The sequence below is a fragment of the Pleurodeles waltl genome, chromosome 3_2, assembly GCF_031143425.1.
Source record: "Pleurodeles waltl isolate 20211129_DDA chromosome 3_2, aPleWal1.hap1.20221129, whole genome shotgun sequence".
NCBI lineage: Eukaryota > Metazoa > Chordata > Amphibia > Caudata > Salamandridae > Pleurodeles > Pleurodeles waltl.
The window spans coordinates 99027561-99054403 of NC_090441.1; the positions used below are offsets into that span (position 1 = coordinate 99027561).

Consider the following 26843-nt stretch of genomic DNA (forward strand, 5'->3'; position numbering starts at 1 on the left):
ACGATACTGGCAAAATTAGATAATTCTAATGCTCTAGTGGTGGTCGAGCAGTAGGCTTACCAGAGGGTAGTGTTAAGCATTTGTTGTACACACGAAGACTTACTCCATGCCAATAGGTTTTTATATAGAAAAATATATTTTCTTAGTTTATTTTAAGAACCGCAGGTTCAAGATTTACAGTAAACACTTTAAATGTAAGGTACTTCACTTAGATACTTTAGGAACTTTGAAAAAAAGCAATATCATATACAGTCTTTGTAAAAATGGCAATAGACTATTTTCAAAGTGGACACAGTGCAAAAATCAACAGTTCCTGGGGGAGGTAAATAAAGGTTAGATTAGGAGGTAAGTAAAATACTTACAAGTCTCAGTTCTGGGGCATAGGCAGCCTGCCGTTGGGGGTTCAAGGCAACCCCAAAGTTACCACACCAGCAACTCGGGCCGGTCAGGTGCAGAGGTCAAAGAGGTGCCCAAAACACATAGGCGCCTATGGAAAAAGGGGCGCTCCGGTTCCAGTCAGCCAGCAGGTAAGTACCTGCATCCTCAGGGGGCCGATCAGGGTTTTTTTATAGAGCACTGGGGGGGACACAAGTAGGCACACAAAACACACACTCAGCAGCACAGGGGCGGCTGGGTGCAGTGTGCAAAGCAGGCGTCGGGTTTCAGGTAGAAAACAATGGAGGGACCCCGGGGTCACTCTAGCGGTGCAGGCAGGCACAGGGGGCGGGGCTTCTCTGGACAGCCACCACCTGGGCTAGGCAGAGGGTCACCTAGGGGTCACTCCTGTGCTGAAGTTTGGTTCCTTCAGGTCCTGGGGGCTCCGGGTGCAGTGCTTGATCCAGGCGTCGGGTCCCTTGTTACAGGCAGTCGCGGTCAGGGGGAGCCTCTGGGTTCTCTCTGCAGGCGTCACTGTGGGGGCTCATTGGGGTCGTCTCTGGTTACTCATGGGCTCGCAGTTGCCGGGGAGTCCTCCCTGAGTTGTTCTCTGAAGGTGCAGTCTCACGCTTCCGGCCGGAAACGTGCAGTCTTTGGAAGTTGCTTCTTTGTTGCAAATAAGTAGCTGGTTTTGAGCAGGGCGCTGCTCACGAGAGTTTCTTGGTCCTTTAGTCCAGGGCAGTCCTCTGAGGCTTCAGAGGTTGCTGGTCCCTGTCGGATGCTTCACTGGAGCAGGTTTTCGAAGTTGGAGACAGGCCGGTAGGGCCGGGGCCAAAGCAGTTGTCTTCCTCCTTCTCTGCAGGCTTGTAGGTCAGCAGTCCTCCTTGTTTCTTCAGGTTGCAGGAATCTGATTTCCTGGGATCTGGGGTGCCCCTAAATACTGAATTGAGGGGTGTGTTTAGGTCTGTTGGGCAGTAGCCAATGGCTACTGTCCTTGAGGGTGGCTACACCCTCTTTGTGCCTCATCCCTGTGGGGAGGGGGGGGCACATCTCTAACCCTTTTGGGGGAATCCTCCAAACTCAAGATACAGGATTTCTAAAGGCAGGGGTCACCTCAGCTCAGGACACCTTAGGGGCTGTCGTGACTGGTGGGTGACTCCTCCTTGTTTTTCTCATCTCCTCCAGCCTTGCCGCCAAAAGTGGGGGCAGTGGCTGGAGGGGCGGGGATCTCCACTAGCTGGGATTCCCTGGGGCGCTGTAACAAAAGGGGTGAGCCTTTGAGGCTCACACCAGGTGTTACAGTTCCTGCAGGGGGAGATGAGAAGCACCTCCCCCCAGTACAGGCTTTGTTCCTGGCCACAGACTGACAAAGGCACTCTCCCCATGTGGCCAGCAACATGTCTGGTGTGTGGCAGACTGGCAGAAACTGGTCAGCCTACACTAGCAGTCGGATTAGTATTCAGGGGACATCTATAAGATGCCCTCTGGGTGTATGTTACAATAAATTGCACACTGGCATCAGTGTGCATTTATTGTGCTGAGAAGTTTGATACCAAACTTCCCAGTTTTCAGTGTAGCCATTATGGAACTGTGGAGTTCGTGTTTCAAAAACTCCCAGACCATGTACTCTTATGGCTACCCTGCACTTACAATGTCTAAGGTTTTACTTAGACACTTTAGGGGCATAGTGCTCATGCAACTATGCCCTCACCTGTGGTATTGTGCACCCTGCCTTAGGGCTGTAATGCCTTCTTGAGGGGTGACTTAACTATGCCACAGGCAGTGTGGGGTTGGCATGGCACTCTGAGGGGAGTGCCATGTCGACTTAGTCATTTTCTCCCCACCAGCACACACAAGCTGTGAGGCAGTGTGCATGTGCTGAGTGAGGGGTTCCCAGGGGGGCATAAGACATGCTGCAGCCCTTAGAGACCTTCCCTGGCATCAGGGCCCTTGGTACCAGGGGTACCGGTTACAAGGGACTTATCTGAGTGCCAGGGTTGTGCCAGTTGTGGAGACAAAGGTAAAGTTTAGGGAAAGAACACTGGTGCTGGGGCCTGGTTAGCAGGGTCCCAGCACATTTTCAATCAAAACGTAGCATCAGCAAAGGCAAAAAGTTAGGGGGCAACCATGCCAAGGAGGCATTTCTTTAGTCACGTTCTTTCAGGTGATACCACGGAGACTCCTCATCGTCTACCAGAGACTATTCACCTACTCTGTCTGACTCGTCTCAACCTCTTAAGCCACCAGGGGACGACGTTAATACCTTTCAGGAAGTCTTAGTTCGAGGCACAGCAAAATGTAACATTCCAATGGCTGTCCCAGCACCAACTACTTCAGTCATTTTTGAAACACTGCAGCAACGTTCGGCCTTAAGACCTTTACTTCCTCTGTGTAAGGAAATGCCTCCTTGGCATGGTTGCCCCCTGACTTTTTGCCTTTGCTGATGCTATGTTTACAATTGAAAGTGTGCTGAGGCCTGCTAACCAGGCCCCAGCACCAGTGTTCTTTCCCTAACCTGTACTTTTGTATCCACAATTGGCAGACCCTGGCATCCAGATAAGTCCCTTGTAACTGGTACTTCTAGTACCAAGGGCCCTGATGCCAAGGAAGGTCTCTAAGGGCTGCAGCATGTCTTATGCCACCCTGGAGACCTCTCACTCAGCACAGACACACTGCTTGCCAGCTTGTGTGTGCTAGTGAGGACAAAACGAGTAAGTCGACATGGCACTCCCCTCAGGGTGCCATGCCAGCCTCTCACTGCCTATGCAGTATAGGTAAGACACCCCTCTAGCAGGCCTTACAGCCCTAAGGCAGGGTGCACTATACCATAGGTGAGGGTACCAGTGCATGAGCATGGTACCCCTACAGTGTCTAAACAAAACCTTAGACATTGTAAGTGCAGGGTAGCCATAAGAGTATATGGTCTGGGAGTTTGTCAAACACGAACTCCACAGCACCATAATGGCTACACTGAAAACTGGGAAGTTTGGTATCAAACTTCTCAGCACAATAAATGCACACTGATGCCAGTGTACATTTTATTGCAAAATACACCCCAGAGGGCACCTTAGAGGTGCCCCCTGAAACTTAACCGACTGTCTGTGTAGGCTGACTAGTTCCAGCAGCCTGCCACACTAGAGACATGTTGCTGGCCCCATGGGGAGAGTGCCTTTGTCACTCTGAGGCCAGTAACAAAGCCTGCACTGGGTGGAGATGCTAACACCTCCCCCAGGCAGGAGCTGTGACACCTGGCGGTGAGCCTCAAAGGCTCACCCCTTTGTCACAGCCCAGCAGGGCACTCCAGCTTAGTGGAGTTGCCCGCCCCCTCCGGCCACGGCCCCCACTTTTGGCGGCAAGGCTGGAGGGAACAAAGAAAGCAACAAGGAGGAGTCACTGGCCAGTCAGGACAGCCCCTAAGGTGTCCTGAGCTGAGGTGACTCTAACTTTTAGAAATCCTCCATCTTGCAGATGGAGGATTCCCCCAATAGGGTTAGGATTGTGACCCCCTCCCCTTGGGAGGAGGCACAAAGAGGGTGTACCCACCCTCAGGGCTAGTAGCCATTGGCTACTAACCCCCCAGACCTAAACGCGCCCTTAAATTTAGTATTTAAGGGCTACCCTGAACCCTAGAAAATTAGATTCCTGCAACAACAAGAAGGACTGCCCAGCTGAAAACCCCTGCAGAGGAAGACCAGAAGACAACAACTGCCTTGGCTCCAGAAACTCACCGGCCTGTCTCCTGCCTTCCAAAGAACTCTGCTCCAGCGACGCCTTCCAAAGGGACCAGCGACCTCTGAATCCTCTGAGGACTGCCCTGCTTCGACGACGACAAGAAACTCCCGAGGACAGCGGACCTGCTCCAAAAAGACTGCAACTTTGTTTCAAGAAGCAGCTTTAAAGAACCCTGCAACTCCCCGCAAGAAGCGTGAGACTTGCAACACTGCACCCGGCGACCCCGACTCGGCTGGTGGAGAACCAACACCTCAGGGAGGACCCCCGGACTACTCTACGACTGTGAGTACCAAAACCTGTCCCCCCTGAGCCCCCACAGCGCCGCCTGCAGAGGGAATCCCGAGGCTTCCCCTGACCGCGACTCTCTGAAACCTAAGTCCCGACGCCTGGAAAAGACCCTGCACCCGCAGCCCCCAGGACCGGAAGGACCGGACTTTCACTGCAGAAGTGACCCCCATGAGTCCCTCTCCCTTGCCCAAGTGGAGGTTTCCCCGAGGAAGCCCCCCTTGCCTGCCTGCAGCGCTGAAGAGATCCCTTGATCTCTCATTGACTTACATTGCGAACCCGACGCTTGTTCTAACACTGCACCCGGCCGCCCCCGCACCGCTGAGGGTGAAATTTCTGTGTGGGCTTGTGTCCCCCCCGGTGCCCTACAAAACCCCCCTGGTCTGCCCTCCGAAGACGCGGGTACTTACCTGCAAGCAGACCGGAACCGGGGCACCCCCTTCTCTCCATTATAGCCTATGCGTTTTGGGCACCACTTTGAACTCTGCACCTAACCGGCCCTGAGCTGCTGGTGTGGTAACTTTGGGGTTGCTCTGAACCCCCAACGGTGGGCTACCTTGGACTAAGAACTGAACCCTGTAAGTATCTTACTTACCTGGTAAAACTAACAAAAACTTACCTCCCCCAGGAACTGTGAAAATTGCACTAAGTGTCCACTTTTAAAATAGCTATTTGTGAATAACTTGAAAAGTATACATGCAATTGAAATGATTCAAAGTTCCTAATGTACTTACCTGCAATACCTTTCAAACAAGATATTACATGTTAAATTTGAACCTGTGGTTCTTAAAATAAACTAAGAAAAGATATTTTTCTATAACAAAACCTATTGGCTGGATTTGTCTCTGAGTGTGTGTACCTCATTTATTGTCTATGTGTATGTACAACAAATGCTTAACACTACTCCTTGGATAAGCCTACTGCTCGACCACACTACCACAAAATAGAGCATTAGTATTATCTCTTTTTACCACTATTTTACCTATAAGGGGAACCCTTGGACTCTGTGCATGCTATTCCTTACTTTGAAATAGCACATACAGAGCCAACTTCCTACACTCTGGTATCGGGTCTTCTAGAACCCGCCATGGAAGTCTTCCTTACACCGGCCACGACAAAGTCTGCTCCTTCCAGATTGTTAAAAAAAAAGTAACGTCCTTCAGAACAAGACCCTTTGTTTCTGCGCTCCGACGCTCCACCTGATTCTGTGGTGATCCTTGCCGCCTGTAAATCTCATGCCACTTCTGTCTGCTACCTCTCTGCCGGACAAAGAAAGTTGAAAGGTGGATTCACCTGGCCGCAAAGTATGTAGTTTGGCGACAACATCCTTAAAAGCAGCAAGCGCCACAGCCCTCTTGCTAAGATATTATAGGGCCTTGAGGGATTCCCTGCTTCAATTTGCCGACCGTCTCCAGAGGGATCAGAAAGATGTTTTTTTAGAGATTGTAAAAGGTGTTATGGTCTCCAACCAGGTCATTAGCGCAGCAGCTGACTCATCCTTGCTCTCGGCACATGCATACTGCCTTGGGATATCCTTAAGGAGGCATGCCTGGCTGCGCCTAACGTCCCTAAAACCAGACGCTCTGCAACGCTTTCAAAACTTGCTTTTTTCAGCATCCACACTGTTCAGCTCTCATGGCAATGATGAAATGGCAAGAATGAAGGCAGAACTGGACACTTTGAAAGTGGTAGGTCTTGAAAAATCTAAAGACCGAAGATCCTTCTGTCCCTTCCAGTGCCGCTACCCTTCTCAGAGGGTTCAAACCCCTCAGTGGCTGTCTAATAGATATCAGCAGCAGTTCCAAAGAGCCTATCAGCCTCGAAGGAAACAACAAAGAGGACGAGCGGCACACCAGCCTATTCAGGGTACTCGTCAACAACCAGCCACAAAACCCTGAAAGCTTTTTTCCCCCACGTCCGTTAACCACTTCGGTGGGGGGGGGAAGCATTGGCAATTACTTGACAGAGTGGCAATGAATTACACAAGACACTTGAGTCTTAAACATTGTGCAGAATGGGTTTTGTTTCAGAGTTTCCACTCCACTGCCAAGTATTCCACCAAGGGCAACCACTTCTCATCTCACCCTCCTAAAGGCGGAACTTTCCATATTGCTAGAAAAGAAAGCGATAGAACCAGTTCCTCTCAACCAGAGGGGGAAAGGCATTTATTCAACATACTTTCTTGTCCCAAAAAAGGACAAAAAGGAATTCAGACCTATTCTAGACCTGAAGGTTGCCAACCATTGGATCAAAAAGGAAAAGTTCAGGATGCTGGCCCTACACCAAATACAGGGAGTGCAGAATTATTAGGCAAATGAGTATTTTGACCACATCATCCTCTTTATGCATGTTGTCTTACTCCAAGCTGTATAGGCTCGAAAGCCTACTACCAATTAAACATATTAGGTGATGTGCATCTCTGTAATGAGAAGGGGTGTGGTCTAATGACATCAACACCCTATATCAGGTGTGCATAATTATTAGGCAACTTCCTTTCCTTTGGCAAAATGGGTCAAAAGAAGGACTTGACAGGCTCAGAAAAGTCAAAAATAGTGAGATATCTTGCAGAGGGCTGCAGCACTCTTAAAATTGCAAAGCTTCTGAAGCGTGATCATCGAACAATCAAGCGTTTCATTCAAAATAGTCAACAGGGTCGCAAGAAGCGTGTGGAAAAACCAAGGCGCAAAATAACTGCCCATGAACTGAGAAAAGTCAAGCGTGCAGCTGCCACGATGCCACTTGCCACCAGTTTGGCCATATTTCAGAGCTGCAACATCACTGGAGTGCCCAAAAGCACAAGGTGTGCAATACTCAGAGACATGGCCAAGGTAAGAAAGGCTGAAAGACGACCACCACTGAACAAGACACACAAGCTGAAACGTCAAGACTGGGCCAAGAAATATCTCAAGACTGATTTTTCTAAGGTTTTATGGACTGATGAAATGAGAGTGAGTCTTGATGGGCCAGATGGATGGGCCCGTGGCTGGATTGGTAAAGGGCAGAGAGCTCCAGTCCGACTCAGACGCCAGCAAGGTGGAGGTGGAGTACTGGTTTGGGCTGGTATCATCAAAGATGAGCTTGTGGGGCCTTTTCGGGTTGAGGATGGAGTCAAGCTCAACTCCCAGTCCTACTGCCAGTTCCTGGAAGACACCTTCTTCAAGCAGTGGTACAGGAAGAACTCTGCATCCTTCAAGAAAAACATGATTTTCATGCAGGACAATGCTCCATCACACGCGTCCAAGTACTCCACAGCGTGGCTGGCAAGAAAGGGTATAAAAGAAGGAAATCTAATGACATGGCCTCCTTGTTCACCTGATCTGAACCCCATTGAGAACCTGTGGTCCATCATCAAATGTGAGATTTACAAGGAGGGAAAACAGTACACCTCTCTGAACAGTGTCTGGGAGGCTGTGGTTGCTGCTGCACGCAATGTTGATGGTGAACAGATCAAAACACTGACAGAATCCATGGATGGCAGGCTTTTGAGTGTCCTTGCAAAGAAAGGTGGCTATATTGATCACTGATTTGTTTTTGTTTTGTTTTTGAATGTCAGAAATGTATATTTGTGAATGTTGAGATGTTATATTGGTTTCACTGGTAATAATAAATAATTGAAATGGGTATATATTTTTTTTTTGTTAAGTTGCCTAATAATTATGCACAGTAATAGTCACCTGCACACACAGATATCCCCCTAACATAGCTAAAACTAAAAACAAACTAAAAACTACTTCCAAAAATATTCAGCTTTGATATTAATGAGTTTTTTGGGTTCATTGAGAACATGGTTGTTCAATAATAAAATTAATCCTCAAAAATACAACTTGCCTAATAATTCTGCACTCCCTGTATATCCCCAAATTCACCAAGGGGACTGGCTTTGCTCAGTCGACCTACACAACGCCTACTTTCATATCCCCACTGTGAAAAAACATCGAAAGTTCCTTCGATTTGTGGTGGGGAAACAACACTACCAATACACTGTCCTTCCTTTTGGTCTAAATTCAGCAACCAGAACTTTCTCCAAGTGCATGGCTGTCGTAGCAGCACATCTTTGAAGGCACTAAATATTTGTTTACCCATATCTGGACGACTGGCTTACCATGGCAGCCACCTTTGCAGAAGCCCAGCAGCACTTCAACTGGACATGCAATCTTCTATATCGTCCAGGTCTTCATGTCAATTTTCTCAAGTCCCCGACAAAACCTGTCCAGAGACTGCCCTACTTAGGAGCTACCATAAACACGCTGCAGGGAAAAGTGTATCCTTGGGAGGAATGACGCTTATCCATACTTACAGAAGTGCTGCATGCTAAAGACTATCCATCGCCCCATAGTTCACACAGTTTCTCACTTCTAGGCTCCATGGCCTCCTGCATTTGCCTAACTCCAAACGCTCACCTCTGGGACCAATGGAATCAAAGGACAGGAAACTAGTAAGACAGAATGAGTCTATCCACCCATGCAGTCAAATCCCTCAGTTAGTGGTGCTCTCAAACCAATCTGCAACAACCAATGCCTTTTTGTTCACATGCTCCGTCTCAGACCATTGTAATGGATGATTCTCTCCTCGGGTGGGTAGCGCATATGGATCACCTACAAATACAAGGTCTCTGGTCTCCAAGGGAAAAGTCTTACCACATCAGTCTCCCCGAGCTATGTGCGGTTCACCTTGCTCTCAAGGTCTTTCTCCCTTCTTTCAACACAGACACCCTGCTTGTCCAGACAGACAATACAACGACCATATATTACCTGACCAAGCAGGGGAGAACCAAATCCAGAGTCTTGTGTCAAGAGGCTCAGACAGTATGGCACTGGCTCCTGGTCAGGAATGTAAAGATAATAGCAACTCACCCTCCAGGCGTTCAGAATGTACAAGCGGATGCCATCAGCAGGGTTCTAGACGAGAACCACGAGTGGGTCCTGAAAGAAGACGTCGTTCAAGATATATTCTGCTTGTGGGACACACCTTCTATCGACCTTTTCGCCACAACGGACAACAGAAAATGCCGAGGCTTTGCTGCCACATTTTACCATCCAGAATTGCTGGGTAATGCTTTGTGGATAGACTGGTCCAACAAATGTCTGTACGCCTTTCCACCAATTCCCCTGATCCCAGCAGTCCTAATCAAACTCTCAATTACCTCAGCCAGAATGATCCTCATTGCTCTGGAATGGCCGAGACAATAGTGGTTCCTGGATCTCCTTCACAGGACGCTCCGACCACATCTCAGGCTTCCATACAGACCAGACCTCTTGATGAAATTCGGAGGTCAGATGAGACACCCAAATCTCTCCTCCTTGAGTTTGGCAGCATGGCTCCTGAGCTAGTATAGTATGGGCACTTACATCTTCCAGAGACCGTCTCTTCAGAGACCAGGCAGATCCGGCACTGGAGTGCTTTCAGGACTCTTGTGCTACGACCAGGTCCTCGGGCCTCTCTGCAGCCCCACTTCACCCACAATCTGCCTTTCGTTCCTTCTGTAGCTATGGAAGGGACTTCCAGCCACGCCTATTGCCCTACAGCCATCGAGCAGCAGTGTGCTTCTGAGACTGTTTGCCCGAGGCCGTGGGACCCACAGACCTTGTGGGTCAGGTAACCAGTGGTCTGCTCAGTCTCCCCCTGTGCCTCACTGCCCCTTTCCACTCTTTGCCTAGCAGCTGCAGCCTCTAAACCTTCCTAATCTGCCCCTTTACCACCAGGGGAATCCAGTTGGTGACCGGATTCGTCATCACCTGCCCCACTGGCAGTTCACAACATCGGACAAGTGGGTTTTGCAGCTCGTCCAAAGAGGCTACTTCATCCCCTTTGAAACTATCCCTACCTTCATGCCACCATTCTACGACTGGCTGACAGATGATCATGTGTCCTTTCTTCACGAGGACGTTAGGGCACTCTTGGTCAGTCGAGTCATAGATAGGGTTCTGGTGTCAGAAGAAGGCTGTGGTTGCTGTTCCTTCTAATATCTGGTACCCAAAAAGGACAACAATCTTTTCCCTACTCTACATCACCGAGCCCTCAACTTTTTCCTGAAGAAGGAGGAGGAATTCAGAATGCTTACATTGGCTTAGGTCTTGTCTGCCCTGGAGCCAGGAGACTGTATGGTAGTGTTTGACTTGCAGGATGCATATTTTGAGGTTCCTGTTCCGCCTTCCCATAGACATTACTACGGTTTATGGTAGGCCACGAGCACTTTTATTTCATTGTACTTCCCTTTGGCCTTACCAGCAACCCTTGGTGATGGGGGGAGGAGCAGCTCATCCGTGGAGATCGGGGGTTTCAGTCTTCCTCTAGCTTGACTGCCTGTTGAAGTCGAGCTCCCCCCAGGCTGCTGTCTCCCAGTTACAGACTACGGCAGACCACCTGCATTCGCTGGGGTTCACTGTCAATGTGCCGAAGTCTTACCTGACTCCCTCTCCGCTTCCTATCATCGGAGCTGTTATGGAAACAGTGTAATTTCAGATGTATCCTCTCGAACGATGAATCCAAGATATTCAGGTGGTGATACTGATGTTTCTACCTCTATTCTGGATTTCAGTGACAATGACTCTGAGGCTGCTGGGCCTCATGGCGTCCGGCATCCTGCTAGTGACACATGCCTGCTGGCGAATGCAGGCTTTCCAGTGGGACCTGCATTTCCAGTGCGCTCAGCATCATGGGAATTTCTGACATGATTCAGATAACGGAAGGTATTGGAAAAGACCTGCAGTGGTGGTTACCAAACAGCGATTGGTCAGTGGCAGAACCTTCTCCCTTCCCCAACCGGATCTCACAATAGTGACAGATGCATTACTCCTGGGATAGGGCAACCATCTGAGAGAGATGGAGATCAGGGGACTCTGGCCTCCGGAGGCAGCAGGCCCCCACATCAACATGCTGGAACTCTGTGTGACCCGACTGGCACTGAAAACCTTTCTTCCTTCAATAACGTGAGGCTAGTGCAGGTGTTCATAGACAAAACTACCGCCATGTGGTACTGCGACACAGGGTGGGGTGGGGATGTGGACCCTTTGTTGAGAGGCCCTGCGTCTCTGGACTTGGCTTGACTTTTCCGAATGCCAGGGCAGGCCAACACAGCCATCGATGCCTAGCGGATCACGATTGGTGTCTCCAACCAATGGTAGCACAATGTCTCATTCAGCAATGGGGAGAACAGTGGTAGATCTGATGCCTCTGCCAAGAACGCACAGTTTCAGCAGTTTTGCATGCTGGAATGAACAAGGCAGCCTATTTTGTGTTGAGTGGAGCTGAGGCCTCCTGTATGCCTTACTGCCCGTACCATGCCTGCCCAGAGTTCTCAGGAAGATAAGGAATGACTGGGCCCAAATCATTCTTGTGACTCCAGGCTGGGTAGAGTCTGGTATCCTGAGCTACTGAGCATGGCCATCGATCCTCCGATAAGGCTGCCCCTTCGGAAGGATCTTCTGTCGCTGCAGCAGGGGGGGGGGTTCTTCACCTGAAGCTGCCCACTCTCCGCCTTCTTGTGTGGCGATTGAGCGGCAACAGTTGACAGCTTTCATCCTTCCTCCTGAGTTCTATCACACTATTTTATCAACCAGGCATCTCTCCACCAAGACTGTATACGCCTGCTTTTGGAGAAAAAAAAATGTGGTGTGGTATACAGAGAAACATGTTGATCCTCCCTCAATCCCCCATTCCCCCCCCCCCCCCCCCGTTTCTGAAGTTTTGCTGTTTATTTTTCCCCTTGCCCTTAACGGCTGTGCTCTGAGCAATTTTCAGTGCTACCTGTCAACTATTTCTGCTTTCCTGTGGCTGCCTGACCGACCCTCCTTGTTTAAGACCCCTATTGTACATAGGTTCCTGAAGGGTCTTTTCATCTTTTCCCTCCTTTACCATTTGTAATGCCTTAGTGGCATCTCAATCTGGTCTTAACTTTCTAAATGTGTGCTTCATTCAAGCCTCTCCACAATTGTCCCCTCAGGTTTCTGACTTTGAAAACAGCCTTCCTTGTGCCTGCAGCGTAAGTGAGCTGCAGGCCTGATCTTCTAAGATGACGTACCACTGTCTAACCTGACAGATTGGTGCTTCAGTCGAGGGCCTCCTTTCTGCTGCCGAAAGTTGTCACCCCATTTCAAGTAGGCCAATCAATCACAATGCCTACTTTTTTCTCTCCTCCACATGCCTCTAAAGAAGAGGAGCAAGTCCACTTGTGGATCCAAAAAGAGCGTTATTGTTCTACCTTGATCGCACAAAAGAGTTCAAGTGGACAACCAGCTCTTCGCAGACTGTGTTGGTGTGACGAAAGGTCGAGAGGTGCGGAAGCGGACCATCTCTAGGTGGGTCGTGTCCTCATTAAAATCTGCTATGCATTGGCCAAGAAGCAACCAACTGAAAGCTTGGAAGCTCACTCCACCAAAGCTACAGCTGCAACCACTGTGTTGGCACACGGAGTTCCGGCCCTGGACATCTGCCAGTCAGCATCTTGAGTATCTCTGTGCACTTCTACCAGATACTACTGCCTGGACAGTCTGGTCCATAGGAATGGATACTTTGCCCATTTAGTTCAGCAGAATTTCCTTGTTTGAAATTGGTCCGCAGAACCACCTCAGGGGAGGTATTGCTTGGGTATCTATTCAGAGGTAGGGAATCTGCAGCTAGAAGTCTGTATCAGATGAACAAGTTACTTACCTTCGGTAACGCCTTATCTAGTAGAGACTATCGCTGCAGATTACTTACCGACCCACCCACCCTTCCCACTCTGTTAATGGATTTCTAGGGATAGGGCTGTCCCCTTTCAGGGCCCTAGTTATTCACACTAGTGGTCACTGCATTTCAGGGCTCTGCGCGTCTGGCATGGAAAGTCGTGAAAAATAACTGAGGTCAGTGCACCTGGGTGGCACCTTTTTTGATGCTGCAACATCATTTTGGCATGGACGAGGCCCAGAACACACGTTGAGCCAATCGACGTCACCTGATGGCACGCAGGGGTACTGCTCACGAAAATCTTCCAGATGCAGTCTGATGCCTGGGAAATTCAGAAGTAAGTAATCTGCAGCTAAATATAGTCTCTACAAGATAAGGCATTACGGAAAGTAAGGATCTTGTTCTTTAGTCCAGTAACAGACCCACAACCCTGAAACTGTCTGACAAGCTCAGCAATTCCTAGGCAAATGCTGTAACACTAGAATTCAAGAACATCCATTGATTCCAAAGAATGCAGGATTACACAGCAAGGGAAACAGAATACAAGACAATACAAGAAATGTTAAAATATTAAATAAAGAATTACTTGTGCATACTGAATCACCCCCTTCATTACGGATCAAAACTACGATGACAAAATCCTGCATCTTGGCAGTTATTTTAATGGCATATGAACTGCAAGTCCTCCTGAACACACAGTCACCTTCAACTACACTCTGTTGCATTCCACCATAAGACCTGTTCCAACAAACCCCAACCTCCGGGTGTGCCATCTGGACTTCTGAAGCATGTGTTCATTAACTTGCTTCAGCATATCAGTAGCCTGCATAGTCAGAAGAGGTACGAAACTAAATGTTTGAGGCATGTGTGACTGTAGATACACATACGTAGCATAATCCTGCCATCTAGTGTTGGACTCAGATGTGTGCAAGTTGTTTTTATTCTAAGAAAGACGTTCGAGTCACGAGGTAGAGTGAGGCCTCCTCTTGCTGGTAATTGCATGGTCATTGATTCTATTGTTAGAATGTTTTCTTCTGCCATCTGGTTCGGTCATGTGTTCCTCTGCTCCAGTTAGACACCGTTGTGGCTCAATCATTTACAGGCTTTACTGTCTCTATTGTTTTCAACTGCAGTTTCCTCAGCCTCCCTCATCCATTCATCAACTTCAGTTTTGTCAGGGCAACTCGAATCGGGGACGACTCCTGTGGGCCTTCGGCCTTTGGGGCAAACGTGATATATATTCACTGTTTCCTCCGCACCGTGTCTGCCTGGTGATGGAACGGATGCCCCTCTTATTCTGCCCTTCCTACCATGCTAAGTACCCACACATCGATCTCCACCAGGGATGTAACTTGTGCCTCTTCCCTGAATACGATGAGGCTACCTGTGAGGCCTGCAAGTCCTTTGGGTCAAAGAATAATCTGCGTGTCAAGCTTGACGTCTAGATGTCCTGCCGCAGCGTGTCTGATAGACTGGACCTCTTTGGGCCCGAGGAGATACAAGCCCAGGCGTCAGCTGCTGATGAAGGCACCGTCTGCCCTGGGGACAGCTCCTGCTCCGAACTGGAGATGCAAGGTCTCACGCCAGATCAAGCCATGAGTACTGAGTTCCCTCTACCCAGACCCCAGCAGACTACCACAAAGGGTAGCCTACCTACTCCAGACCGGCCAAAGACTATTGTTGGAGCACCTGGTCAGCACCAACTGGCTACAGTGGACACGCCCAGCTTTGGGTTGGTGCCGAAAAAACAGCGCGGCCCGCACACTCCTGAGTCTACACGTCTTCCATTAGAGTTGAGCTGAGACCTTTGGCTTAGAAAGACATGTCCACCTCAGCACCACAAATTTCAGCTTCAGGCCTAAAAACTTAGACACAGAACCAAAATCCTACACTTTAGGCAACCACGCAGATGGTTTGTAGCCTGTGGAACCGGTGCTTCAAAGACTGTAGAAAGAAATTGGACTCCAAGCAAAAAGTATTTTAATACACCCAAACGCTGGTCGTATTATTATGAGATCTCCTCATTCTGATGCACATCCAAGAAAGAGATCGTTATAAATCGAGGAAGCTATGGAAGTACCAACATGACCAAAGCTGAGAAAGATGGTGGACAAGGCAACAAGCCAAATGTAAGTCAGCCTAGCACCAGCTGCACATCACACACAGTCACCATCGCCTTCACCTATAGAACACACACACCATACTTCCAGAGGCTTCCATCCACTCTTCCTTTGGGGGAGCTAGCATGGATTAGGAAAAAGGAGATAAATATTTCATCCCACCACACGACCTGTGGGATTCATGTGACGCAGACCCACTTACAGACACAGCCCCCCGATCTGTATCCCACTTAATCTTCTCCCCCAGACGACACAGCCACCTATCATGAACTGATAGGCAGAGCTGCAGCCTTCCACAAAGTTTAGCTACACACTGAGCTTCTAGAGGGAGCAACTTCTTGTTTGAAACTCTCTCTGCTAGTCAATGCTCAGCACAGTACCTGCCAGTGCTCAAAGGTATGCTGCGCCACACGCCAGACATACTCAGCAACCCTGTTAGGTTGTGGGTCATCACAGCCACTGTAAAAATAAAAAAAAATACAAAGCATCACCCAATGGCCCTACTTTCATGAAAGGACTACTTCCACCGACCCCTTGGTAGTTGCCTTTACATCAAGAGAGCTAACTCGCAAACATCTGGTGAATCACCCCACCAGATAGAGCACAATGATCAGTGCTGTGTGTAAGAGGGTGGCTGCGCAGTCTGCTAACCACTGGAGGATTGCTAACTCCACTGTTCTGCTCTCCCGCCATGACAGAGCCCACTGGGACGAAATAGAGGAGATCCTCCAACATCTCCCAGAAGAGCACAAAAAGTGGGCATAACAGGTTGCCTCTGAGGGTAAGCTGATTTCAAACACCACAATCCGCTGTGCCCCCAGTACTGCCAAAACCGCAGCTAGAGACATACATTCTAGTGTCCTCCTTCGGAGACATGCCTGGCTTCAAGTATCAGATTTTAAACCTGAAGTACACGCAAATCTTTTGGCTATTCCCTTTGACTTAAGAACACCTTTTTGGTCCCCTGGTCGACAACCTCCTTGAAAAAATAAGAAAGATAATGAGATGGCTAAGGCCATGGGGGCTTTGCAGACACCATCGTAACACTGATCCTTTCCCTGCTCCCCTTATCATGGAGGACCTAAGACCATCTTCCCTGAAACGCCCCCTCCTATCAGTGTGCCCAGTAACAGACCACCTCGCCCAGGGGATACTACAGAGGCGCATACAGCGACAATTCAGAGGCAAGGGCGGTTTCACCAAGCCCTTCACCACTGCTGCCAAACCCTGACTTGCCAACTACCCCTGCCTCCCCCACCCCCGGGCCACAGAATACATGTCTGTGATCGAATACAGGGGCTCTTTCACACTTGGTGGACTAGTGGGTGTTGAATATTATAGAACATGGTTATTGTCAAGATCTCACTTCCAACATTCCACCTCACAAACACAAACTCTCATCACAACATCAACAGTTGCTCAAGGAAGAAGCTCAGGCACTCCTCAAAAAAGGGTCCTTAGAACCGGTGTCAATGCACCAGCAAGGCACAGGGATCTATTTATTTTTTTATCCTCAAGAAGGACGTGTCCCGAAGACCAATCTTGGATGTCAGATACCTAAACAAATACATTCTTTCAGAGCACTTTCACAAAGTTACTCTTCAAGACGTCATTTGGTTACTGCAACAAGGCAACTTCATGCCTGCGCTCGACCTGAAGGATGCCTGTTTCATATTCCTATTCATCTGACCCACTGGCGATACCTCCGGTTCATAGTAAACGGGCAGCGTTTCCAATTCAAATTGCTATCCTTTGGGGTCACAACTGCCCCCAGGGTCTTCACCAAATGTCTAGTAGTAATAGGTGCTCATCTGCGCAGACAAAACATACACTTCTTTCCATATTTAGATGACTGGCTCTTCAAAAGCACAGCTCGCCAAAAGTGATTCCAACACGTTTAAGCCACAAACCAACTCCATCAATTAGGCTTTACCTTTAATGTAGTCAATTTCCACCTCCAACCCCTTCAAATACAACCCTATCTGGAAGCAGTCTTCAACTCACAAAGGAGAATAGCTTACCCCAATGCTGCACAGATTCAATCCTTCCGGGCGCTCTTCTCATACATCCAACCTCATCAGCTGGTAACAGTGACAACAGTTGTGCGTCTCCTCATTAAGCTGGCCTCTTGCATAGCCATAGTACCTCATGTCAGACTCAACATGTTTGCATTGCAAGAGTGCTTAGTGTACCAATTGGTTCAAATGGAGTGTCACTGGAACAACCTAGTGTTGGTAGGCTGGCAAGCTTGCCCCTCTGCAGTGGTGGAGCACCAACAGTCTTCTAAAAGGACGATCTTTTCTAGACCCAGTTCTGCAGAGAACCGTAGCATTGGATGCCTCCCTTACAGGTTTGGGAATGCATTCACAAGATCTAACTGTTCAGGCATGCTGGACACCCAGCCGTAGACATCTCCATATCAGTCACCTGATGTTGCTAGCTGATCACCTAACTCTCAAAGCTATCCTTCCCCTCCTGATTTGCAAGGTAGTGTTGTTAAAACAAAAAAACACAGGACTGTCATGTATTATCTCCAGAACCAAGGATGCACCAAATCCCCTCAGCTGTCTCATCTAGCCCAATCCATTTGTAGATGGACTCTCCGGTACAGCATTCATCTGTGAGGTAATTTGTCAAATGAAATGCCATCTTTGTTTTACAACTTTCCTGTCTGTGGGAGGAATGCCAAATCAGGCTCACAATGTCTGTATCATGTGCTTTCCAGCAAGTCAAGTACCTGACTCTTGGCATCACTGCAGGAACATTTCAAGATGTTTGCTGAGAGAAAGGGAGACACCTCACCTCCATGGCACTGAGGAAAGACAGACAGCAAGCACTGGCTGAAGGTGGGACCTCAGAGCGAGAAGGTCAGTCTCCTACCAGTGCTCTGCCATCAACATCTGAAGCATGTGGACGGTCCAAAAAGTGGGTTCCAACCCAAAAAAGACATCTGTCGCTGTCGATGTCAAGAGGGGTTTTGACATCGAGACAAGGTATAGCTCCCACCTTTTCACCGTCAAGGGCTGGATCAGTGTCTAGGAAGAGACGTTTATCGCCGTTGAGACAACACCAGTCGATGTCAGACACGCACACCTTCGACACGCAGACTGTGATTGACATAGAGGGGTGTGTTGACGTCAGTAAGGGGTGGGTCAAAGTCGAGGCGCCGACAGGAGGTCAACGTCTTGAAGCATATAGACACTGAGGCGTCACAGGAGATCGACGTCTTAGACTTTCAATGTCTGAGTCACATTAGGACACAAGGAAGAGAAGATGCATTTACTCATCCCCAGATTATCAATATTCAACAATATACTCTCCTTCACCCATTGTAATACCAAGTTTGTCTCCATTCTCTCCACCTCCTCCACCACAACGACCTTCTACGCCCCTTCCGCCAGCGCCAATTCAGCCACCTGTGGAAGCTCCTTTGCCAAGACATAAATCGCCTTCCCGAATGCGCCATTGTTTACGCCATCAGACACCATAGTTCCAGGTGCTCATAACCATCTTCAGAGTGCTCTCACCATTGCCATCATTCACACTGATCACCGTAGAGTCTAGACCATATCAAGATGACAACATTGTTCAAGAGACTCTACTTCCACCTCTACGAGAGGGTACTCACTAGCATTGTCTGATTCGCCACCACCCTGTATCTCTCCAGTGGATATAACTACCTTCCAGGAGGTTCTGGTAAGAGGAGCTGCAAAGCTCAACATACAGATGTCGGTTCCTACTCCTTCAACATCTGTAATATTTGAGACACTACAACACCACTCAGAGTTTACGACACGGTCAAATAGTAGGAAAAAATACGATACCGATTCACAATGGATCCATAAATCAATCATTGGAGATGTAATTTAATTACATAATTAATTCATTTTTCTTCTCCAACTCCAAGGGCAATCAAACACATTTATATCAAATACAAAAACAAAACATAATAATACTTTACAAAAAAAAATATTTTTACAATCAGTTATGCTGCAAATAACTATACACACGAGGTCCTTGACTCCTCTCCAGTTTTACAACAAATGTGGTTATCTACGTTAATAATGGCATGAGTCCACGTATAAGAGATATGGTTGCTGTCACATCTCTAATCTTCCTTTTTTTTTCCATCCTTAATAATAACGAGATGTTTTCCAAAACTCCTTATAGGTCAACTCTATTTTTTGTGCAACCTCTTTAAATATAGCAAGGTGGACGCCTTTCGGCCCTTTCACATATGGGCCTCTTCAGGACTAGCAGAGAGATAAAAATCTAATAAATATAAATAATATACATTACTCAACTTGAACCATATGGAAACTCAAACACCCTTCATCATGAGAGATTATCTTTTAAAACTTATACCATTCTATAGCCTCTCTGGCACCCTCCCTGGCATCCAACTCACCTCCAAATGCAGGGTACATGTTCTCAGAGAGATGACCTAAGATCAAAGAAGGTTGATAGGCAAACGCAAGAAGGCAGAAATGGCAGATAAATAGCCCTTAAGAGTGCCTACAGCAGAGCCCTGCTGGGCAAGGGAAAGAATGAACAATAGGACCTCAGAAAGGGGGTCAACAGACGTGTCTGTGCACCATGCTACAAATTCCTTTTAACAACAGGTACCTTTCTGGTGGAGGGACGCTTGGCTGCCAAGATGACATTACAGACTTCGGGTAAAAGGTCAAAAGCTGTCAGATGTTGCTGCTTAATCTTCATGCAAGAAGGCAGAGAGTGGACAGGTTCAGGTGAAGAACCCTCCCCTGCTGCTTTGACAGAAGATCTTCCTGAAGGGGCAGTTTCCTCGGAGGATCGATGGCCATGCTTGAATAGCTCAGGATACCAGACTCGCCGTGCCCCGTCCAGCGCCACAAGGATTAGTTGGAACCAGTAGTTTCTGATCTTCTTGAGAACTCTGGACAGGAGTGGTATGGGCGGAAAGGCGTTCAGGAGGCCTGAGTTTTACTCAGGACCAACAGCATCTCTGAGCAAGATCTAGATCTAACCAAGGCTCTCCCCACTGCTAAAAGAGACTTTGCACCACCTCCAGATGGTGACGGCATTCGTGATTCGCTAGGCATTTGTCTGAGTTTGCCGGCTCTAGGGTTCAGACAGCCAGTCAGATGTTGAACCACCAGTAATTTACCCAGCTGTTCCAGCCATATCCAGAGGTGTCGCTTGGGCTCTCATTATCCTAATGAGGCTGCTGGATTTGGACGACAGTGTCACCTGAATTGTGGAGATCTGAGTCCAGTCCCACAACATGTGACTACTGTTGGCCAAATCTGTTTCTGGCCACCTAACAGCGCTTCATCTCTGCCCAAGAGCAGGGTCTATTTGTGGCAACTGGGCACATTGTCTAATGACTTCTAAGGGAAATCGTGTTGTATCAGATCTCACCCTTTTCTCTCAGTTACATTAGTCTCACACATGCAAACACAAACAAAGCCAGAACATGGTTCAATGAGATTTATTGAAACAACTGTCTTAGATAAAATGGCATAAATTGCAATAATTAGAATGTTGAAACCCAAAAGAAGCAAAATGGTGAGAAGAAAAGTGAAACTCAGAAAAAGTCCCACCATACTGTCACTGTGCGTAATGTATGCAGTTCCAACCTAAGCTATGTTAGAGCACAGCATGATGAGTCCTGATCCGCCCTTCAGGATTCCCCCCTGGTAAGATATCATCCACCATACACCTGAGCAAAGAAGCCTGTTGTCTATAGAGACACCATCCCCATGTAGACTAGGCAACCGGTAGTCGCAGCAAGCTGCTGTAGCAAAATCAGTCAGCATGTGGTTGTGGTTATCTGGCTGGAATCTCCCTCTAACGCGCATGGGACAGAGAAGTGTTTTTATTATAAAACAACTGATGTTCTGGGAAAATGTTCCAATGTAAGGATGTATTTTTTCTGTGAATGTTGGAAACGCAGTGTTGCCACTTTGCTGGCAACCCTATCTCGCTGCAGCTTTGAGGAAAGCACAAAGTGAAAATAAATTCTTGCTAAGAAACGCAATGCTTTCCTATGCGAAAGAACAGCTAGACAAAGAAATAAAACAGTACCACGAATGTGGCCGATTCTGAAATAATAAAAATGACGCAGAATAAAATGTAACTGGGCCAAAGGGTACAAGTGGCGGCCCAGTTGCTAAAATAACGTGCCTAGAGGCATCACTAAAATGGCTACACAACAGAGGTGAAGAGCCTCTTGACAAAGGGTCCACGACTCCACCCCGCCCTGCTTGTTGCAGTACCACCTGGTGATGATGTCCGTAAATACCTGCACTCTCTTTCCCTAGATAGAGGAAAGGCTTTTAATGCCTGTCGGATGGGACAGAGTGCCATGTGGAGTCCTGCTGCCGCCGTATACCAGATGCCTCTGGTCTCCACCTCTCCCAGATCTCCACCCTATCCCAGGAGTGACACATCTGTCACTGGTGTCAGATCTGGTTGGGGAAGTGAGAGAGGTCTGTCCCTAGCTCAATTGCGGTTCGTTAACTATCACTGCAGGTCTTTCGCAGTTCCCTCCGAGATCTGGAACATGTCAGAGAGATACCCCTGATTCTGCACCCCCTGGAACTTCAGGTCCCCCTGCAGAGCCTGCATATGCCATCTGGATGTCAGAATAGATGAGTCATATCCACATCTAAGCAATCTAGCTAGGTGGATAGTATCCTGTGCCAAAATATACGAGCAATTATCAAAGAAACGTCTGTCTGGTAAACCTAAGGTTCATTCTAGCAGAGGAAAAGCAGCTGCTAAAGCTTGGATCAGACATTTACCAAAATGTAAAGCAGCTATGTAGAAATCAGTGGACACATTTACACGACATTGCTTGGATTCCTTCACTCAGGCAGATGAATGAAATGGTCAGGAAACTCTGATCTATTTAAATATAGATTATTTCACTTTATCATTCCATGTACATGGTAACCTTGGTGTTTTTTTTCTATTTCTCCAGTATTGGATCTTTCATAGATTCACATGCTTGAAGGATCCCCGTCGTCGAGGTGGGGTCGTCTGGGTCAGACCTTTTTTTAGCAGCATCTGAGGAGAGTCTTACCGGGTCCTTCGCCGGCGACAGGTAGAGAGAAGCAATTCTAGTGGGTGCCTTTTTCCCCACAGGCGTAGTAAGCTCTGAGCAAACCTTTTTCAAGAGTTTTGAGTGGGTCTCTGATCCCGATGTAGCAGTCTCTTGGCGCCTATGCTTCTCCACAGATGCATATTTCGTCTTTTTAGCCACCTTCTTCTGTGGCTCTTCAGGCAGTCTTCCCTTCTCTCCAGGTCTTTTTAAGGAGTGAGAAGTAGGAGATGTTTCACTCTTATCTGAAGACGGGTTTTTCCTGGCTTTCTGTCTTGGTAGACACAACAAAAGCCTACCCTCACGGTCCTTGAGGGTTTTCTGACTGAAGGTGCCACAGATCCTAGTCTCTCACCTTTTTGGTCTGGATGCAGTCAGTAGATGCACTTCTTTTGAGGATCATCAACATGTAGTCTCTTCTTCCCACAACTGCCGTCTCTGAAAAGACCTTTCTTAGTTTGCTGAGACATATTGTCACTGCAAAACTGGGTATTCTGAGAGGAAAAAATCCTGTCAGAAAGATAAACTGAGCAGAGCTCAGGGAGACTCCCTTCACACGATGTGCGGTAGAAAATCTGAGGGAAAGAGCCTCTATTGGGAGTATTCTAGAGGGTGTTGACGCCTGAACAGGGATAGGCTATAAAAGAGCCTATTAGGGCCTACTGTGTAAGGCTTACTACTATGTGTATTTGAAGTTACCGTGAGGCTCCCACCTCGATGACTGGGATGATTCAAGCATGTGAATCTATGAAAGATACCTGTAACTGTAGTTCTCCAGTATTGGTAAGTAACTAATTTTCATTCTCTTCCTTCTGCACAACAAGCACTTTCTAAAGAAAGTTATTATTGTGGTATTCTATTGTCATGGTTATGACTCCCATTGAAGATCCTTTAATGCAGGTTCCTTGCTTGTAGCCCTGGTTCTGCATCATAGGAATCCTTATTTAGGTCACAACGCAACCAGCCCCTTGGCTAAGTTGTGCACTGGAAAGAGAATAGAAAAGAAGGAACTTTGGGCCATATGTACGAACACATTTTCCCATAGACACAGAATGGGTAAAACCCTTTGCTACATCTGGCCCTTTATTACCTAAGTTACTGTAACAAGGAACTGGCTGGCTGAGGTAACTTCCAGTACAGTGCATTCAGGCTAGAGGAACCTCCTGAATTCTGAAAGAAACAGGACGATTTTCTCATCTTACCAAGAAAACCTATCTGCCTGCCTTTTTTAGTTTCCTTTCTTACATTTTCACACCTTCTTGCATAATAAATGCTGCAACGGAGACTTGAAGTTATTTCAGATTCCGAACTTTCTGAAGAAAATTAATTGAGCCTTTGATAGGCTGTTACCTGTTGTGGCTGATTATGAAGAAAGTTGTCACTGAGAGCCTGTGTGATATTATTTATTTATTTTCTGATAGTACATCTGTGAGGCGTGCTGTTGGGTCCATGTAGACAGCGCATAATAATTGTAGTTTTTGACTTCAGTGAAGAGTCCTACAATGGCAAGTCAGGACAACAAATAACCTTTTCTTCCACAAAGTGACGTCAGAGTTGCTGGTCAAGCCTTGTATCTGAATGGTGGTGATAACCTGCTCCATGACCTCCCAGACTTCACACCACCACCCCTCAAAGGTGCCTTGCACATTGCAGCAGGTCTTATCCAGGGTGTGAATAAATATGATCACCCATTTAGGTGAAAGCATATTGTAAGATGAAGTCTGTCTGGTTGCATTGGAAGTGTTTCCTTTTTGGGGGGGTGGGGGGAATAGGGGAATTCATGAGTCAGCTTGAAAGCAAAACTTATTTGAAGAAAAAAAACAAAAAACACTTGCAATGTCTGCTCTTAACACTAGATAGCAGGAGTGTGCAGAGCATATGATCTACAGCACTATAATCTGCAAACTTAATGTTACAGGTAAGTAACCTTTTTCCTTCCAACAAATCTAATAATGTTCATCATCTTCTCATAGGCACGAGCTCTTGAATTCTACGCGTGAAGATACTCAACCAGATAAACCTACTCCTGGAGGTGAGACACCACCTACATGTTGGTTTGTATCATTCTGGGTGTACAAAATTGTCCTTAATGTTAATGTGCTTTAAATTTCCTTCAGGAACCCGAAAAGACAATGTGAACACTGTATATTTCGTTTTACATAGGGACTTTCATGCCAAATAGTTATCTGCCATTGAGCAAATCCCTTAGATTCTTAATGAGATCGATTATTTTAGCAGTCTTTGGCGATCATACTTAGAGGCTTATCATTGTCACTGCCCTTGCATGGGGGCTAAGTGGGCTGTTGATGCATGAACTATGTGACTCAGTAAAAAAAAAAAAATTACAAAAAGGGAAAATTAACATTTATTGCCTGATGATTCCTCAGTATTAAATATTTCATAGATTCACATGCTCTAATCTTCTGTCGTCAAGGTAAGAGCCCCACAGTATTTACGACAGTCAGTATAAAGTCATGCATTACAGTTAAGCCGAGAGGAGTGACATGGTTAGTCAGTTCACATTGTTTCATGAATAACCAAACTTCAGCCAATTAGAGAACAGTTCTTGAATCTCCCTTCCCTTCAAGGGTCACCACAACTCAGATTTCTAACTGCACATCATGTGAAGGGAGTCTCCCTGAGCTCTGCTCCCTTCTTATCGAAGCTGTTGCTTTGAACCTTTCTTGACCTTTTTGACCGTTGGATCTGTGATTTCTCTCACAATTTTACATGTCAGAAGGGTCCAAAAAGGGGTTATTTAGACCTATTACCTGTGCCAGACTCAACACCTCCCGCTGACCTGATGACATCAGGAGTTTCCATTCACTTTTGGGAAGAATGATTGACCTGGGCCACTGCAACAAACTAATTGCTCCCTCTATGATTTCAAAGAAACTGATAGTAAAGCATTAAAGTAATTACCAATAATAGATCACATATGGGCAGAAGGGCTTAATGTAGTGAAAATCCATGCAACGGTCTCTGCAGTAATACCTAGAATTGATTTAAAAAAAAAAAAAATGGAAAAATGAAAAGGCCCTGACAACTCTCCAGCTTGCCTGATAGGACATCCTAAGCTGGATAGCTGGATTCTGTGATAATGCAAGCGAGACAAACGAAAAGAAAATCCTACTGCACTATGTTAGATGCCTCTTGATATTCAATTTAGGCATGTTAATCTATAAAAGATCCAGTACTGTTTTAAAAAACATTTTACATACCTGTACACTTTAGTTCTCTAGTATTGACATCTTTCATATATTCACATGCAACCCTCCTGCCTACCCTTTGTTCACCACATTGAATACTTCATTTACTTGCTTTGGGCCTTCATGCTTAGAATTTAGAGGTGAGGTGACCCTTCAGGGGAAGGATGATTAAAGAACTGTTCAAAAACTGTTCTTTGATTGGCTGACGTTTGGTTCCTCATAAAGTGGTATGAATTGACTAATAAGGCCACTCCTTTGGGCTTTACTATGCAATGCTTGGCCTTCCACTGCTTGTTGTAATTACCGCGGGAATCCCCCTCAACGCCTCAAAAGATTCAAGCATGTGAATCTGTGAAATATATCAGTCCTTGAGTATAACATTGTACAGGTGAGAAACTGTTTTTTACTGACGTGTACAGAGAATGAGAGGCATAGCTCTGCTTTCTAAACATTGAAGATACTTGTAATCAGAGGGATAGTTGCAGTCTCAACGCTGCAGCTTTGACGTGTTGAAGACAGATCTCCCCAAAAATATTGGATAAGTCATCCTTACTCCATTCTGTTTTTTTCTGTGTGAATTCACCTATTTGTGGTCTGCCTGGATTTTTGATTTTACATGTAGTCTTTGTAAGTAGTGTCTGATCCAGACTTGTAGTTGCAGATTCCATACTATAACATTTCCCCCAGGTGTCAGTCTGGATCTGGAGATTTTTCTCAAGCAGTACTCCTGTACGCCATTCGGTGGCATTGATTGGTTCTACCTCCATCATCCGCATCGTCCACACTGGATATGTTCCCACTGGTCCCTTATAGGCACCACCCAGGCATGCTGACGTCAGTTCTTTTCTTTCTGCATCAGCCACCTTTGATCCGGATAGAGCTACCCCTCAGTCAGTTTTTAAGTGGCATTTTTCCACTTTTTGTCAAAGTTTTTTTAGAGCTCTTAACTCCTGGTGCTTTGAGGGCTTTCATCGAGGAAGACCAGGTTCAAGCCCTGCAGGTCCTGTTATTGGGCGATGTCCGTGACGGTTCCGCACCTGAGTGCCTTTAGTGCCTGGAGCATGACCACAAACCAGGGTCATACTCCGTGTCTGGCCAAGCATCCGAAGACATTGAGGGAGCAGTTCCTATAGCTGATGGTGTCCCAGAGCTCGACTCCCCGCAAGTCAGTCTCGGTCAAGAAGAAGGTCCGGGATCGGTCACTGCGTTTCCCCTTGTTGTCCCACTCCAAGTCCTTGGGGTGATTGGGTAAAGTTGAGGCATAAGAAGTGGAAGATTAAACTTTCTTTGACTTCCTGTCATCCTTTGGCTGACAAGTGAGCAGGAGCATTGTCTTTCAAGGCCTATCTGTGGAGCTTGTGTCTGGGCTGACTC

The 26843-nt window shown here is 47.1% G+C and overlaps 1 protein-coding gene across 2 annotated transcripts in view; it reads left to right on the forward strand.

The window, feature by feature from the left end:
* Positions 1–26843, forward strand: part of GTF2I (general transcription factor IIi) — a 1115084-nt gene that overhangs the window by 512483 nt on the left and 575758 nt on the right. For both annotated transcript variants that reach the window (XM_069226909.1, XM_069226910.1), the window contains one exon: positions 24234–24292. In XM_069226909.1, coding sequence (XP_069083010.1) covers positions 24234–24292 — 59 coding nt within the window. The remainder of the gene's footprint in view (positions 1–24233; positions 24293–26843) is intronic.